The following is a 19,921-nucleotide window of genomic DNA, read 5'->3' on the forward strand; positions in this document are numbered from 1 at the left end:
AGAATTCTCCCCCGAGTGTCAGCGGGACTTACAATATTGCCTTTGGACTTTAAAAAGGCTCATCAATATTCCCGCAGAGTGGTACAAGTTGTTCCACTTTAAAAGTGCCACCGGCACTTTTTGTGTCTGTCATACTTTTTTATACTGTCATACTTTTTTATCAGAGAAAATGTTTCCACGCTAAAGTGGGTCATAAAGGGGTGGGGCTACTTTTTTTCCCCGAGCTGCAGATATTAAATGTGTTCCCGTGGCAACGGTCGGACAAAGAAATGTATTTTGGAATGATGACAAAAGCCGACCTGACCTTTGAGCCTCTTGTCAGTCGGCTCGACGTCGTTGGGATGCGAGGCGGAAGACGAGCTGCCTCCGTCTTACAAGGCCTGGGACAATTCATTAGGTACACACGTACGCTATGTGTACCTAATGAATTGTCCATGTCCCATGCTGTATAAACCTAGGGCTGTACAATTGTTAGCATGCTAATATTAACATTATTCTGCAGGTATATATACCTCATGTTTTGTTTCTTGAAAAATGATATCATTTAGCATGCTAATGTTAGTAAGCTAGCTTTTTTTTTTTCCAGCTAATTTTGTATGTATCCAAAGTTCTATTTTGCATGCTAATGTTAGCCTTTTGAACACATTTTTACGGTACACAACTCGGATATATTTTCCTACTTAACAAATGATACCATTTAGCATGCTAATGTTCATGAGCTAGCTTTTCATTTATTTTTTGTATTTATTTATTTATTTATTTATTTTTTGCTTTTTAATTTTTTAAAATTTTTTTTTTAGCTAATTTTGTAGGTATCCACAGTTCTATTTTGCTACTTGATGCATGCTAGTGTTAGCCTTTTGAACACATTTTTCCGGTGCACAACTCGGATATATTTTCGTACTTGACAAATGATACCATTTAGCATGCTAATGTTCATGAGGTAGCATTTTATTTATTTTTTGTATTTATTTATTTATTTTTTGCTTTTTAATTTTTTTAAATTTTTTTTTTAGCTAATTTTGTAGGTATCCACAGTTCTATTTTGCTACTTGATGCATGCTAATGTTAGCCTTTTGAACACATTTTTCCGGTGCACAACTCGGATATATTTTCGTACTTGACAAATGATACCATTTAGCATGCTAATGTTCATGAGGTAGCATTTTATTTTATTTTATTTTTTAGCTAATTTTGTAGGTATCCACAGTTTTATTTTGCTACTTGATGCATGCTAATGTTAGCCTTTTGAACACATTTTTCCGGTATACAACTCAGATATATTTTCCTACTTGACAAATGATACCATTTAGCATGCTAATGTTCGAAAGCTAGCTTTTTTTTTTTTTTAGCAAATTTTGTAGGTATCCACAGTTCTATTTTGCTACTTGATGCATGCTAATGTTAGCCATTTGAACACATTTTTCCGGTACACAACTCGGATATTTTTCCGTACTTGACAAATGATACCATTTAGCATGCTAATGTTCATGAGCTAGCTTTTCTTTTCTTTTTTTTAGCAAATTTTGTAGGTATCCTCAGTTCTATTTTGCTATTTGATGCATGCTAGTGTTAGCCTTTGGAACACATTTTTCCGGTACACAACTCTGATATATTTTCGTACTTGTCAAATGATACCATTTAGCATGCTAATGTTCATGAGTTATTTTTATTTATTTTTTATTTATTTATTTATTTTAGCTAATTTTGTAGGTATCCACAGTTCTATTTTGCTACTTGATGCATGCTAATGTTAGCCTTTCAAACACATTTTTCCAGTACACAACTCTGATATTTTTCTGTACTTGACAAATGATACCATTTAGCATGCTAATGTTAGTAAGCTAGCTTTTTATTTTTTAGCTTTAGCCTTTTGAACACATTTTTCTGGTACACAACTCGGATATATTTTCCTACTTGACAAATGATACCATTTAGCATGCTAATGTTCGGAAGCTAGGCTTCTTTTTTTTTTTTTAGCTAATTTTGTAGGTATCCACAGTTCTTTTTTGCTACTTGATGCATGCTAATGTTAGCCTTTTGAACACATTTTTCCGGCACAACATTAGCATGCTAGATTTTGTAGGTAATTTAGCAGGTATACACCTCAGTGTCATATATTTTGGTATTTCACTAATGCTAACTGTAATCATGCTATTGTTAGCATAGTACTGTTAGCATGCTAGCTTTTTTTTTTTTTTTTAAACCTCATTTTGCTGATATTTTTTAATTATATTGTTTATTTATAATATATATTTTTGGCTTTTTTAGTATTCCCACTAAATTTCTACCACAACTACATTAAATGTTGTTACTTGATGCAAGCATGTGGTGTACCTAAAGAAGTGTGGAATAACCCCGCCCCTTTTCACTCCAAGGTCCCGCCCATCTTACTGGACAAGCAGTTCTCCGACTTCACCCCGGACATCACACCCATCATCCTGGCGGCGCACACCAACAACTACGAGATCATCAAGCTCCTGGTGCAGAAGGGCGTGTCCATGCCGCAGCCGCACGAGGTGAGCCCGCCACACCCCCCGACTCAATGTCCCCGATTACCCACCTGCGCCCAGTGCCAGCCACACTGCTTTAAATGGAACTTAGATATTGGCTTTCACTATGTAAACGCGCTTTGAGTCACTAGAGAAAAGCGCTTTAAAAGAGCTAGCATGCTAACGATAGCATGCTAACAGTCATCATTCGTCACTTGACAAAATATTTGACGCGGAGGTGCAAAATTAGCATAGAAAAGCTAGCATACTAAAGTTAGCATGCATCAAGTACCAAAATATGACTGAGGCGTAAACCAACAAAATTAGCTTTAAAAGAGCCAGCATGCTAATAATAGCACGCTAACAGTTATCATTTGTCACTTGACAAAATATTTGACGCTGAGGTGTATGCCTTCAAAATTAGCTTTAAAATGCTAGGCTGCTAAAGTTAGCATGCATCAAGAACCAATATATGACTGAGGCGTATACCAACAAAATTAGCTTTAAAAGAGCTAGCATGCTAATGATAGCACGCTAACAGTTATCATTCGTCACTCGACAAAATATTTGACGCTGAGGTGCAAAATTAGCATAGAAAAGCTAGCATACTAACGTTAGCATGCATCAAGTACCAACATTTGACTGAGGTGTATGCCTGCAAAATTAGCTTAAAATGCTAGCCTACTAACGTTAGCATGCCAACAGTTATCATTCCTCCCATATCAAAATATTTGACGTTGAAGTGTATGTCTGCAAAATTATCTTAAAAAAAGCTAGCATACTAACGTTAGCATTTATCAAGTACCAATATATGACTGAGGTGTAAACCAACAAAATTAGCATTAAAAAGCTAGCATGCTAATGATAGCATACTAACAGTTATCATTCATCACTTAACAAAATATTTGACACAGAGGTGTATACCTGCAAAATTAGCTTAAAAAAAGCTAGCATGCTAATGATAGCATGCTAACAGTTATCATTCGTCACTCGACAAAATATTTGACGCTGAGGTGCAAAATTAGCCAAAAAAAGCTAGCATACTAACGTTAGCATGCATCAAGTACCAAAATATGACTGAGGCGTAAACCAACAAAATTAGCTTTAAAAGAGCCAGCATGCTAATAATAGCACGCTAACAGTTATCATTCGTCACTTGACAAAATATTTGACGCTGAGGTGTATGTCTTCAAAATTAGCTTACAAAAGCTAGCATACTAATGATAGCATGCTAACAGTTATCATTCGTTACTAAACAACATATTTGACGCTGAAGTGCAAAATTAGCATAGAAAAGCTAGCATACTAATGATAGCATGCGAAAAAAATTTTTTTTTAGCATGCTAACAGTTATCATTCCTCCCATAACAAAATATTTGACACTGAGGTGCAAAATTAGCATAGAAAAGCTAGCATACTAAAGTTAGCATGCATCAAGTACAAAAATATGACTGAGGCGTAAACCAACAAAATTAGCTTTAAAAGAGCTAGCATACTAATGATAGCATGCTAACTTTTTTAATTATTTATTTATTTATTTATTTTTTATTTTTAGCATGCTAACAGTTATCATTCGTCACTTAACAAAATATTTGACGCGGCGGTAAAAAATTAGCATAGAAAAGCTAGCATACTAAAGTTAGCATGCATCAAGTACCAAAATATGACTGAGGTGTAAACCAACAAAATTAGCTTTAAAAGAGCCACCATGCTAATAATAGCACGCTAACAGTTATCATTCGTCACTTGACAAAATATTTGACGCTGAGGTGTGTGCCTGCAAAATTAGCTTACAAAAGCTAGCATACTAATGATAGCATGCTAACAGTTATCATTCGTCACTAAACAAAATATTTGATGCTGAGGTGCAAAATTAGCATTTTAGTTAGCATGCAACAAGTACCAAAATATGACTGAGGCGTAGACCAACAAAATTAGCTTTAAAAGAGCTAGCATACTAATGATAGCATGCTAATTTTTTTTTTTTTTTTTTTAGCATGCTAACATTTTATTTTTATTTTTTTTAGCATGCTAACATTTTTTTTTTTTTTTAGCATGCTAACAGAAATCATCCCTCCCATAACAAAATATTTGACACTGAGGTGCAAAATTAGCACAAAAAAAAGCTAGCATGCTAATATTTGAATGCTAACCATTGTGCGGTGGGTCGTTAACATTTTTGGACACCCGAAGTTGTTAATTGACTAACTTTGAAGTTTATGGAAACTTACATTTGGTTTCTGGAAATCCGGCGGGTTTTTGATGTTTACATGAAGCGGAGGTGATTGGTCCAGGTTGACCCCGCCCCCTCCCACTTGTATGGACCCCAGCTAACAGAGCGTGCGGGTGTGTGCAGGTGCGCTGCAACTGCGTGGAGTGCGTGTCCAGCTCCGACGTGGACAGCCTGCGCCACTCGCGCTCCCGCCTCAACATCTACAAGGCGCTGTCCAGTCCCTCCCTGGTCGCCCTCTCCAGCGAGGACCCCTTCCTCACCGCCTTCAGGCTCAGCCGGGAACTGCAGGAGCTCAGCAAGGTGACGCCTCCGCCTCCGCCGCCACACCCGTGCAGAAGCGTGACACTTGCGGGCTTGCAGGTGGAGAACGAGTTCAAGTGGGAGTACGAGGAGCTGGCGCAGCAATGCAAGCAGTTTGCCAAAGACCTGCTGGACCAGACCAGGAGCTCCAGGGAACTGCAGATGATCCTCAACTACAGAGACCACGTCAGCCTGCTGGAGGACGGCGATGGTGACCTGGCCAGACTCAAGCTAGCCATCAAGTACTACCAGAAGGAGGTAAGTCGCACCTCGTCTCTCATGATACATCTCCCAGGAACACGTCGTAAATGCATGACCACAACACGGCAAAATAAAAGCCTCTCTGTCACTTCCAAACACGGATGACGTCCATGAGACAAGACAAGAAGCAAGGAATCCAACAGAGACAGGATTCAATTTAGCTCATGAGGAGAGCGCGTGGATCTGTACCCTCGTACAGTATTACCCCACGCATTTATTTGGACATTCCCTGATTACCTCATGCCGTCATACCCTCATGAAGTCATAACCTCATGCCGTCATAACCTCATGAAGTCATACCCTCATGAAGTCATACCCTCATGAAGTCATACCCTCATTCCCTGATTACATAGCTGCAGCTGCTTTTAAGGGGATGGGGGTCATAAACAGCTGCCACACTCAGTCATAAAGAGTTCAAAGAAAATGTGCTTGGAGCATACTTGCCAACCTCATGAAGTCATACCCTCATGAAGTCATACCCTCATGAAGTCATACCCTCATGAAGTCATAACCTCATGCCGTCATAACCTCATGAAGTCATACCCTCATGAAGTCATAACCTCATGCCGTCATAACCTCATGAAGTCATAACCTCATGAAGTCATAACCTCATGAAGTCATACCCTCATGAAGTCATAACCTCATGAAGTCATACCCTCATGAAGTCATAACCTCATGAAGTCATACCCTCATGAAGTCATAACCTCATGCCGTCATACCCTCATGCCGTCATACCCTCATGCCGTCATACCCTCATGAAGTCATAACCTCATGAAGTCATACCCTCATGAAGTCATAACCTCATGAAGTCATACCCTCATGCCGTCATACCCTCATGCCGTCATAACCTCATGAAGTCATACCCTCATGAAGTCATAACCTCATGAAGTCATACCCTCATGAAGTCATAACCTCATGCCGTCATACCCTCATGCCGTCATACCCTCATGCTGTCATAACCTCATGAAGTCATACCCTCATGAAGTCATAACCTCATGAAGTCATACCCTCATGAAGTCATAACCTCATGCCGTCATACCCTCATGCCGTCATACCCTCATGCTGTCACAAAGTCATGCTGTCACAAAGTCATGTCTCATGGATGAATTCCCTTCACTGAGGTTACCAGCGAGGGTGCTGCTGGTGAAGTTAATGACAAATGAGAAGATTATTAAGTGTTTGCTAATTAGTGTTTAATTAGTGTTTAATTAGTGTTTAATTAGTGTTTGCTAATTAGTGTCTAATTAGTGTTTAATTAGTGTCTCCCGTTAGCTTGTCACTCAAATGCTCCTTGAATGAATGTCTGTCCTCTGCACACCTGCACCCTCACTACCTGGGAGACAGTCAAGCCTGTCACATGATACACGTGTGTGTGTGTGTGTGTGTCTGTGTGTGTGTGTGTGTGTGCGTGTGTGTGTGGCCTGCATAGAAGAGAAGAGAAGACTCCAAACAGTTCTGACCAAGGAAATACCTTTCAAAACATCGTAAAACACAAAATGTTGTAACACGAAACGTCCCAACACGAAACGTTGGAACACAAAACGTCGTAACAGAAAACGTCGTAACGCGGAACACCGTAAAACGAAACGTCGAAACACAAAACGCCATAACGCAAAAGTCCCTAACATGAAACGTTGCAACACGTCGCAACACACAAAATGTCGCAACACACAAAACGTCGCAACACACAAAACGTTGCAACACACAAAACGTCGCAACACACAAAACGTCGCAACACACAAAACGTCGCAACACACAAAACGTCGTAACACAAAACATTGTAACACAAAATGTTCTTACACAACATGTTGTAACACAAAATGTCGTAACGCGAAACACCGTAAAAGAAACGTCGAAACACAAAACACCATAACGCAAAAGTCCATGACATGAACCGTTGCAACACGTCATAACACACAAAACGTCGTAACACACAAAACGTCGCAACACACAAAACGTCGCAACACACAAAACTTTGTAACACACAAAACGTCGTAACACAAAACGTTCTTACACAACATGTTGTAACACAAAATTTTGTATTACGACGTTTAGTGTGTTACAACGTGTCGTAACAAAAAATGTTGTAACACAAAACGTTGTAACACACAAAACGTTGTAACACACTAAACGTCGTAATACAAAACGTTGTAACACAAAATGTTCTTACACGACATGTTGTAACACAAAATGTCATAACACAAAACGTCATACACTAAATGTCAGTACACGAAACATCGTAAAACACAAAACTTCGTAAAACACAAAAAGTCTTAACATACAAAAGGTCGTAACACACAAAACGTCATAACACAAAACTTCGTAACACAAAACGTTCTTACACAAAACGTCCTTACACAAAACGTCCTTACACGACATGTTGTAACACAAAACGTGGTAAAACAAAACATCGTAACACAAAACGTCGTAACACAAAACGTCGTAACACAAAACGTCGTAACACAAAGCGTCGTATCACAAAACGTCCTTGCAAGAAACATTGTAACACAAAATGTCGTCACACGAAACATCATAAAACACAAAACGTCGTAACTCCTAAAACATTGTAACACAAAACGTCCCAACACGAAACGTTGGAACACAAAACGCCATAACGCAAAATTCCATGACATGAAACGTTGCAACACGTCATAACACACAAAACATCGTAACATACAAAGCGTTGCAACACACAAAACGTTGTAACACACAAAAAGTTGTAACACAACGTCGTAACACAAAATGTTTTAACACAAAACGTCAAAACACAAAACGTAACACAAAACATCCTTGCAAGCAACGCTGTAACACTAAATGTCGTCACACGAAACATCGTAAAACACAAAACGTCGTAACACACAAAACGTTTTAACACAAAACGTTGTAACACAAAACGTCGTAACACAAAACATCCTTCACGACACGTTGTAACACAAAATTTTGTAACATAAAACGTCATAACACAAAGCGTGGTAACACAAAACATCCTTGTGAGAAATGTTGTAACACAAAATGTCGTCACAGGACACATCGTAAAATGAAACGTCGAAGCACAAAACGCTGCAACACACAAAACGTCGTAACACAAAATGTCCTTCACGACACGTTGTAACACAACATTTTTTAACATAAAACGTCGTAACACAAAGCTTCGTAACACAAAACATCCTTGCAAGAAACGTTGTAACACAAAATGTCGTCACAGGACACATCGTAAAATGAACACACAAAATGTCGTAACACAAAACGTAACACAAAACGTCCTTACACGACACGTTGTAGCACAAAATGTCGTAAGACAAAACGTCGTAACACACAAAACGTTGCAACCCACAAAACGTCGTAAAACAAAACGTCGAAGCACAAAATGCTGCAACCTCAAAACTCCATGACATGAAACGTTGCAACACATCGTAACACAAGACATCGTAACACACAAAATGTTGCAACACACAAAACGTCGTAACACAAAACGTCCTTACACGACACGTTGTAGCACAAAATGTCGTAACACAAAACGTCGTAACACAAAGCGTTGTAAAACAAACATCCTTGCACGAAACGTAGCAACACAAAATGTTGTCACAGGAAACATCGACAAACGAAACGTCAAAGCACAAAACGCCGCAACGCGAAACTCCATGACATGAAACGTTCCAACACTACATGTCGTAACACAAAACATTGTAAAACACAAAACTTCGTAACACACAAAACGTCGTAAGACAAAACGTCGTAACATGAAACTGCTGTAAAACAAAAAACACAAAATCTCATAATACAGAATGTCGTTACACCAAACGTAGAAATACAAAACATCGCAACACAAAATATCTTACTGTAAAAACATTATGACACAAAACATCGTAATACAAAACGTCGTAACACAAAACATCGTAACTCAAAACGTCGTAACATGAAACGTCATAACACGAAACATCGTAAGGGGAAACTCCATGACATGAAACATTGCAACACTACATGCCGTAATACAAAACATCGTAAAACACAAAACAGCGTATGATGAAATGTCGTAACACGAAACGTTGTTACACAAAACGTCGTTACACGAAACATCGTTACACGAAACATCGTTACACGAAACATCGTTACACGAAACATTGTTACACGAAACCTTACAACGCAATACTCCGTGACATGAAATGCTGCAACACTACATGTCGTAACATAAAACATTGTAAAACACAACGCTTCCTACCACATAAAACATAACACAAAACGTAAGATAAAACGTCGTAGCATGAAACGGCTGTAAAACAAAAAACAAATCTCGTAATACAGAATGTCGTCATACCAAACATAGAAATACAAAACATCGCAACACAAAACATCGCAACACAAAACATCTTAACGTACAAACATTATGACACAAAACATCGTAATACAAAACGACGTAACGCGAAATGTCGTAACACGAAATGTCATAACATGAAACGTCGTAACGCGAAACTCAATGACATGAAACATTGCAACACTACATGTCGTAACACAAAACATCATAAAACACAAAATGCGGTACGACGAAACATTGCTACACAAAACATCATTACACAAAACGCTGTACAATGAAACATCCTAACACAAAACGTCGTTACACAAAACATCGTAACACGAAACCTTACAACGCGATACTCCGTAACATGAAATGTTGCAACACTACATGTCGTACCAAAAAACATTGTAAAACACAAAACTTCGTAACAAACAAAACATAACACAAAACGTCGTAACATGAAACAGCTATAAAACAAAAAACACAAAATCTCGTAATACAGAATGTATTACGTAGAAATACCAAACGTAGAAATATAAAAACATCGCAACACAAAACATCTTAACGTAAAAACATTATGATACAAAACATCGTAACACGAAACCTTACAACGCAATACTCCGTAACATGAAATGTTGCAACACTACATGTCGTACCACAAAACATTGTAAAACACAAAACTTCGTAACAAACAAAACATAACACAAAACGTAAGACAAAACGTCGTAACATGAAACAGCTAGAAAACAAAAAACACAAAATCTTGTAATACAGAATGTATTACGTAGAAATACCAAACGTAGAAATACAAAAACATCGCAACACAAAACATCTTAACGTAAAAACATTATGATACAAAAAATCGTAACACATGGCGTAACACAAAACGGCGCAACACAAAACGCCGTAAGATGAAACGGCTGTAAAGCAAAAAACACAAAATCCCGTAATACAGAATGTCGTTATACCAAACGTCGCAACACAAAATGGCGTAACACAAAACGGCGTAACACAAAACGCCGTAAGATGAAACGGCTGTAAAACAAAAAACACAAAATCCCGTAATACAGAATGTCGTTACAAATACAAAACACCGCAACACAAAACATCTTAACGTAAAAACATTATGATACAAAACATCGTAATACAAAACGACGTAACACAAAACAACGTAACAAACGCGTTGCCCAACGAAATGTCGCAACACAAAACACCGTAACACGAAACGCCGTAACATCAAACGCCATAACATCAAACCCCGTAACATGAAATGCTGTAACAAAAAAAGCCCCAAAACGAAAGGCCATAGCTCGACATGTCGCAACGAGAAACATCGTAATACAAAACATCGTAATATGAAATATCCTGATACATAACGTAGTAATACAAAACATCGTAACACAAATGAGTACATAAGTTTGGTGCATGGACATGAAAAAACGTGAGTCAGCAGCAAATATGTGAGTGTTACCGCACACATCGGTGTAACACTTCGTACACCAAGCAGTTTTGCTCCGAACTTCCGCTCCCTCTCCCTTTCTGTCCCCGTTTTTACGTCTTCACACCTTCTCTGCCATTACTTGTGTCCTGCACGGTGGACATAAAAGAGGCGGAGCAATAATCCATCCTTGTTAAGATTTGCTTAAGTGCTTGAAGTTTCCCCCTCAGGGCGTGCAAGCGTACGAATGGATGGACTCCGGGAGCAGAGAGAGCAGAGAGAGCATCATCAAATGAAAGAGCAAGTTATCTCAGCAGGATGACTTTCAATCCAAGCATCTGGACGTACGTTCTCTTGTTTAGGGACAGTCCATTTATGCTATTTCTACACTTGTCCTGTCGCCCGTAACCACGACGACCACGCGTCTGCTACTCTATAGAACACTGACACAGTAATGTCAGGGCTAACCCACCCGGATTGTCATCCTTTCAAGGCCGTCTGAAACGAGGAGGAGTAAGTACAAAAGCAGTTGTCACGTTGTGTGAATGCTAAATAAAAACAGAATATAATGATTAGCAAATCCTTCTCAACTTATATTCAATTGAATAGACTGCAAAGACAAGATATTTGACGTCCAAATCCTTGCACTAAACGTCGTAACACACAAAACATTGTAACACAAAACGTCTTTGCAACAAACGTTGTAACGCTAAATGTCGTCACACGAAACATCGTAAAACACAAAATGTCTTAACACACAAAACTTTGTAACACAAAACGTTGTAACCCAAAATGTCCTCGCAAGAAACGTTGTAACACTAAATGTCGTCACACGAAACATCGTAAAACACAAAACGTCGTAACACACAAAACGTTATAACACAAAACGTTGTAACCCAAAACGTTGTAACCCAAAACGTCGCAACACAAAACGTTGTAACTCAAAATATCCTTACAAGAAACATTGTAACACTAAATGTCGTCACACGAAACATCGTAAAACACAAAACGTCGTAACACACAAAACTTTGTAACACAAAACATTGTAACACAAAATGTCCTTACACGACACCTTTGTAACACAAAATATCCTTACAAGAAACATTGTAACACTAAATGTCGTCACACAAAACATCGTAAAACACAAAATGTCGTAACACACGAAACGTTGTAACACAAAACGTTGTAACACAAAACTTTGTAACCCAAAACGTCCTTGCAAGAAACATTGTAACTCTAAATGTCGTCACACAAAACATCATAAAACACAAAATGTCATAACACACGAAACGTTGTAACACAAAACGTTGTAACACAAAACTTTGTAACACAAAACATCCTTACAAGAAACATTGTAACACTAAATGTCGTCACACGAAACATCGTAAAACACAAAACGTCGAAACACACAAAACGTTGTAACACACAAAACGTTGGAACACAAAACTTTAACACAAAATGTCCTTACATGACACGTTGTAACACAAAATGTCGTAACACAAAATGTCGTAACACAAAACGTTGTAACACAAAACATTGTAACCCTAAAACGTCGCAACACAAAATGTTGTAACACAAAACATCCTTACAAGAAACATTGTAAAACTAAATGTCGTCACACAAAACATCGTAAAACACAAAATGTCGTAACACACGAAACGTTGTAACACAAAACGTTGTAACACAAAACTTTGTAACCCAAAACGTCCTTGCAAGAAACATTGTAACTCTAAATGTCGTCACACAAAACATCGTAAAACACAAAATGTCGTAACACACGATACGTTGTAACACAAAACGTTGTAACACAAAACTTTGTAACACAAAAAATCCTTACAAGAAACATTGTAACACTAAATGTCGTCACACGAAACATCGTAAAACACAAAACGTCGAAACACACAAAACTTTGTAACACACAAAACGTTGGAACACAAAACTTTGTAACACAAAATGTCCTTACATGACACGTTGTAACACAAAATGTCGTAACAAAAAATGTCGTAACACAAAACGTTGTAACACAAAACGTTGTAACCCTAAAACGTTGCAACACAAAATGTTGTAACACAAAACATCCTTACAAGAAACATTGTAACACTAAATGTCGTCACACGAAACATCGTAAAACACAAAACGTCATAACACACAAAACGTTGTAACACAAAACATTGTAACACACAAAACGTTGTAACACAAAACATTGTAACACAAAACGTCCTTACACGACACGTTGTAACAAAAAATGTCATAACACAAAATGTCGTAACCCAAAACGTCGCAACTCAAAACGTTGTATCACAAAAAATCATTACAGGAAACATTGTAACACTAAATGTTGTCACATTAAACATCGTAAAACACAAAACGTCGTAACACACAAAACGTTGTAACACAAAACGTTGTAACACACAAAACGTTTTAACACAAAACATTGTAACACAAAACGTCCTTACACGACACGTTGTAACACAAAATGTCGTAACACAAAATGTCGTAACACAAAATGTTGTAACCCAAATCGTCGCAACACAAAACGTTGTAACACAAAATATCCTTACAAGAAACATTGAAAAACTAAATGTCGTCACACAAAACATCGTAAAACACAAAACATCGTAACACACAAAACGTTGTAATACAAAACATTGTAACACAAAACATTGTAACACAAAACGTCCTTACATGACACGTTGTAACACAAAATGTCGTAACACAAAACGTTGTAACACAAAACGTTGTAACCCTTAAACGTCGAGACACAAAACGTTGTAACACAAAACATCCTTACAAGAAACATTGTAACACTAAATGTCGTCACACAAAACATCGTAAAACACAAAACATCGTAACACACAAAACGTTGTAACACAAAACTTTGTAACACAAAACTTTGTAACACAAAACGTCCTTACACGACACGTTGTAACACAAAATGTCGTAACACAAAACGTTGTAACACAAAATGTCGTAACACAAAACGTCGTAACACAAAGCCTCATAACAAAACATGTATTGAATAGACTGCAAAGACAAAATATTTAACGTTCAAACGGGAAAACTTTGTTATTTTTTTGCAAATATTAGCTCATTTGGAATTTGATGCCTGCAACATGTTTCAAAAAAAGCTGGCACAAGTGGCAAAAAAGACTGATAAAGTTGAGGAATGCTCATCAAAGACTTATTTGGAACATCCCACAGGTGAACGGGCTAATTGGGAACAGGTGGGTGCCATGATTGGGTATTGTGATCAGCACATTGCAGGAGTGAAAGTCAAGGCCTCTGTCCATGGTGCCTGAGCAAATTGTTTGAAGAACAACATTTCTCAAGCAGCTATTGCAAGGAATTGAGGGATTTCACCATCTACGCTCCGTAATATCATCAAAGGGTTCAGAGAATGTGGAGAAATCACTGCACGTAAGCCATGATATTACGCACCTTGGATCCCTGCATCAAAAAGCGACATCAGGGTGTAAAGGATATCACCACATGGGCTCGGGAACACTTCCGAAAACCGCTGTCAGTAACTACAGTCGGTCACTACATCTCTAAGTGCAGGTTAAAACTCTACTATGCAGAGCCACAGACATTTATCAACAACACCCGGAAACGCCGCCGGCTCCGCTGGGCCCGAGCTCATCTAAGATGGACCGATGCAAAGTGGGAAAGTGTTCCGTGGTCTGACGAGTCTGCATTTGAAATTGTTTAGTGCCAGTTCCAACATTAAATATCTTGTCTTTGCAAGCACTGATATAACGGACTTGGATCCCTGCATCGAAAAGGGACATCAGTGTGTAAAGGATATCGCCACATGGGCTCAGGAACACTTCAGAAAACCACTGTCAGTAACTACAGTCGGTCGCTACATCTCTAAGTGCAGGTTAAAACTCTACTATGCAGAGCCACAGACATTTATCAACAACACCCGGAAACGCCGCCGGCTCCGCTGGGCCCGAGCTCATCTAAGATGGACCGATGCAAAGTGGGAAAGTGTTCCGTGGTCTGACGAGTCCACATTTCAAATTGTTAGGTGCCAGTTCCAACATTAAATATCTTGTCTTTGCAAGCACTGACATAACGGACTTGGATCCCTGCATCAAAAATCGACATTAGGGTGTAAAGGATATCGCCACATGGGCTCAGGAACACTTCAGAAAACAGCTGTCAATAACTACAGTCGGTCGCTACATCTCTAAGTGCAAGTTAAAACTCTACTATGCAGAGCCACAGACATTTATCAACAACACCCGGAAACGCCGCCGGCTCCGCTGGGCCCGAGCTCATCTAAGATGGACCGATGCAAAGTGGGAAAGTGTTCCGTGGTCTGACGAGTCCGCATTTCAAATTGTTTAGTGCCAGTTCCAACATTAAATATCTTGTCTTTGCAAGCACTGATATAACGGACTTGGATCCCTGCATCAAAAATCGACATCAGGGTGTAAAGGATATCACCACATGGGCTCAGGAACACTTCAGAAAACCACTGTCAGTAATAACAGTCGGTCGCTACATCTGTAAGTGCAACTTAAAACTCTACTATGCAGAGCCACAGACATTTATCAACAACACCCGGAAACGCCGCCGGCTCTGCTGGGCCCGAGCTCATCATGCTTCTGTCCTTGCCGGGTTTCACAACTGAAAGTTAACCCGACTCTCTGCGCCCGGTGCTGCATGACGCCATCAAAACTAGAGGAAATAATTAACAAAATAAAATGAGTCCATTTATTCCCCCGAAATGTAAACAAAGTACGTAAAAGTGCGAACCTTCACTCACATGAATGCCATTATTGATTTATTTATTTGAGCTATTTGACTTAGACGTCCACTCTCAGTGTACTCGGTGAACAGATATCACCGGTAGCTCCGCCTCCTCGTTAACTTTGCAAGCGACCCCATCTCGTTTACTCAAATAGGCAAAATGACTTCAAAATGAACGTTATTCTCCGTGTACTTTTCAGAATAAAAGTTTGTTAAAAGGCTCAACTGGCGTCGACTCTGAGTAGTACACTTTTTATTCTCTTTACTTTTTATCTTCGTACTGTACGGCAAAAATGTGACTCATTCGACTCAGACAAACACACACACACACACACACACACACACACACACACACACACACACACACACACACACACACACACACACACACACACACATTGAATTAGGATCCCTTGTTGCCATGGCTACAAGACTGCAGAGTTGGCGCCCAACGATGCAGGTCGACACGGTGGCTTGAATCTTGTGGCTCTATGTGATACTTTGCAGTGTGTGTGTGTGTGTGTGTGTGTGTGTGTGTGTTTGTGTGTGTGTGTGTGTGTGTGTGCGCACGTTTCACACTACTTCCCAGACCTCCGCCAAGGCCATAGACCATGTGATACTTTTACCCCTTCAGTCGTGATGGCGGCAGTACAACGATTTGTTTTCCCTCATTGTGGCACCATCTGGTGGAGATAGTGGGTCACTGCCCCACTTGGCCCCAATGCAAGCGGACTATGACTAATAAATAAGTTAGATCAAGGGCTGCCCGAGACCTTTTTTCCACTGACAAATCAAAGGATGCAGGGCCATTTTGGTAGCTTTCACCTTTAAAACCAGTGCAAGATACAGAATTTTTTCAAAGAACTAGAAAATTCCGTCAGAAATTTTGCGTGAATGCCGAAGAGCCGACGTCAAACGGAAATGCTAACAGCACGCTGGCCAGAGAGCATCAAGTAACAAAAATATGGACAAAATTAGCTAAAAAGCTCAACTAAAAAGCCAGCATGCTAACAGTACTATGCTAACATGCTAACAATAGTATCCAGTTGGTCGCTACATCTGTAAGTGCAAGTTAAAACTGTTCTATGCAGAGCCAAAGGCATTTATCAACAACACCCGGAAAGGCCGCCGGCTCCGCTGGGCCCGAGCTCATCTTGACTGATGCAAAGTGGAAAAGTGTTCTGTGGTCGGACGAGTCCACGTTTCAAATTGTTTTTGGAAACTGTGGACGTCGTTTTTTTCAAAGAACTAGAAAATGCAATTCCGTTAGAAATGTTGCGTGAATGCCGAAGAGCCGACGTCAAACGGAAATGCTAACAGCACGCTGGCCAGAGAGCATCGAGTAACAAAAATATGGGCAAAATGAGCTAAAACGCTCAACTAAAAAGCTAGCATGCTAACAATAGTATGCTTACAGTTAGCATTGGTGAAATACCAAAAATATATGACACTGACACTGCTAAATTAGCTGAAAAAGTCGAGCATGTGTGGTAAATTATACCGTGTACATTTTTCTTATATGTTTGTGAACTAGCATTCTATTTGTATTTGGTCACAGAATCCTTTAGAGGATTATTCTATTAAGTAAATATGCCCTAAGATAGCTTCAGGTGCACATGTCCATCACAAGCTCTCTAGAGAGTGGTGGCCCTTTCCCCCCGGAAATTGGAATCTTAAAGGAAGGCAGGCTTGGATTTTAGGAGGAAGTGTAAACACATTAGCAACATCTGGTAAGAAGCCCTCACAGGTAGGAGTAGAGAATAGGGGTCGGAGTTCAACCAACTCAAACCGATCAGAGGAAATAGGTTGACTGGCCAAGCAGCAAACTGGGCTTTGTCAGGACTGGCCGGCTCCAAGGCTAGAGTTACAAAGAGTGGGGGTCTTCGTCTAAGGGGTATTTAGGGACAGTAGTCCGAGAGGACATCAGAAGAGTAACCAGGCCCATAATCTTTCTCCTGGAAGCTGCAGTTCCAGTCTGAGGCTCGCTGAAACAAATAAAGCTTATTGTTCGACGATTCCTCGTTGCCGTCTTCTTGGCTCATCACCCATCACACAGTCACTCTGTCCTGGGAGAGTGGCACGACCAACAATTATACAACACACGCTAATGTTAGCATGCTCAAATGCTAACTTTAGCATGCGTCACGTACCAAAATGTATTACTCCGAGGTGCGTACCTAAAGACTTTGTTTCAAATGTTAGCCTGCTAACGTTAATATGCATAAAGTACCAAAATATGACTTGGGTGTATACGTAGAAAATTAGCTTAAAAATATTGCATGCTAATATTAGAAAACTAATGATTGTGCCGCAGACTGTCAAAAATATTTGCTACGGGCTGCAATGGCCCCAAACCCGCACTTTGGACACCCCTGAGTTACGTGCACCATCTTGGTTATGTGTTTTTTTGCTTAATCCTGCTAACTAGTTAAGTCACGGTTTCAAAACAAATGATATTTGTGAGAGATATAGTGTCCGATACAAGCAGTAACAACCACTAGAGGAAAAAAAAAATCACCACTCCACTTCAGCTTAAAGACAGCATAAGTTAATTATAAGGTTAGTGTTTTTCATACCTACTATTGTTCTCTGCGTAATTTCACTTGATCAAGCCTTTGTAACATTCTATATTATATTTAGATTGGTGCTGATATCAGGACACCACTGACCATTCTGAACTTTTCTCTTCAGTTCGTAGCTCAGCCAAACTGCCAGCAGCTTCTGGCGTCGCGCTGGTACGATGAGTTCCCCGGCTGGAGGCGGCGCCACTGGGCGGGCAAGTTCATCACCTGCGTCTTCATCGGCCTCCTTTACCCGGTGTTTGCCCTCTGCTACCTCATCGCCCCCAAGAGTCGCTACGGGCTCTTCATCCGCAAGCCCTTCATCAAGTTCATCTGCCACACGGCGTCCTATCTGACTTTCCTCTTCCTGCTGCTGCTCGCCTCGCAGCATATCGTTACCACCGAGCAGGACCGGCAGGGGCCGGCGCCCACCACTGTGGAGTGGATGATCCTGCCCTGGATTCTGGGTGAGTGTCCCATTGGATTGTTTGGCGGTCCAGGACGCAACATTCCCCGAAGCCAGCCCAGGTTCATGGAGATGTGGTTCTTCTTGCCAACTCTACTGTGTTTCAGATGATATCTGTGTTTGTAGGTTTCATCTGGGCTGAGATCAAGCAAATGTGGGATGGAGGTTTACAAGACTACGTCCATGACTGGTGGAACCTCATGGACTTTGTTATGAACTCTCTGTACCTGGCCACCATCTCGCTCAAGATTGTAGCCTACTTTAAGGTAAGCGGCTGTCTTGGGATCGGTTTTATTCTTCTGAGTTTGGTTGACTTCCTCTTCTTTCGTCCTCCAGTACAGCGGTAGTAAACCCAGGAACCAGTGGGAGATGTGGCACCCGACCCTCGTAGCAGAGGCTGTGTTTGCCATTGCCAACATCTTCAGCTCTCTTCGCCTCATTTCGCTATTCACCGCCAACTCTCACCTTGGACCGCTACAGATCTCCCTGGGGAGGATGCTGCTGGACATCCTCAAGTTCCTCTTCATCTACTGTCTGGTAACAGTACGACGTCCCATTGAGCAGAAAATCACCTGAAGTCACCTTGAAGTAATGTCATCCATCTTCTTGTAGGTCCTGCTGGCCTTCGCTAACGGCCTGAACCAGCTCTACTTCTACTATGAGACCAAGGCCTCAGACGAAAGGGGCAAGTGTAAGGGCATCCGATGCGTGGAGCAGAATAACGCCTTCTCCACGTGAGTGTGCAGGACCTTGGTGTAATGGTGTGGAAGTGATGTGGTGCAAAATGTGTGAAAAGCTCTTTAATCATCACTTGGGTTTTTACTTTGGAGATCCAAAGGTCACCTCAAATGACCGTCTTTTAGATACACCCTATGGACAAAAGTAGTGGGCTTGGATTTACGTTAAGGTTCCTTGTTCATTGTGGACCCGACTGCAAGGTATGGAATACCTTTTTCAGTTCACAAAACAAAGTCCATAAAGGACTAACGGGAAGAGTTGCTGTACAGAAATATGACCCCGACAGGATTGGAACATGCAAACTTCTGAGCTGGAGTCAGACGTGCCACGAAATCCCTGTAGTTAAGGAGCCTTGTTCATTGTTTTTAGTACTGTGGAAT

General features: G+C 40.2%; 1 protein-coding gene across 1 annotated transcript in view; it reads left to right on the forward strand.

Annotated features, from left to right (window-relative positions):
• The first annotated feature begins 284 nt into the window (after positions 1-284).
• The window catches only part of LOC133649509 (short transient receptor potential channel 4-like), a 49,240-nt gene continuing 29,603 nt past the window's right edge, over positions 285-19,921 (forward strand). The window contains exons 1-8 of the mRNA XM_062046099.1: positions 285-405; positions 2,344-2,519; positions 4,849-5,025; positions 5,086-5,283; positions 18,468-18,804; positions 18,930-19,069; positions 19,140-19,340; positions 19,416-19,537. Coding sequence (XP_061902083.1) covers positions 285-405; positions 2,344-2,519; positions 4,849-5,025; positions 5,086-5,283; positions 18,468-18,804; positions 18,930-19,069; positions 19,140-19,340; positions 19,416-19,537 — 1,472 coding nt within the window. The remainder of the gene's footprint in view (positions 406-2,343; positions 2,520-4,848; positions 5,026-5,085; positions 5,284-18,467; positions 18,805-18,929; positions 19,070-19,139; positions 19,341-19,415; positions 19,538-19,921) is intronic.

Source organism: Entelurus aequoreus, linkage group LG05 (genome assembly GCF_033978785.1).
Source record: "Entelurus aequoreus isolate RoL-2023_Sb linkage group LG05, RoL_Eaeq_v1.1, whole genome shotgun sequence".
Classification (NCBI taxonomy): Eukaryota; Metazoa; Chordata; class Actinopteri; order Syngnathiformes; family Syngnathidae; genus Entelurus; species Entelurus aequoreus.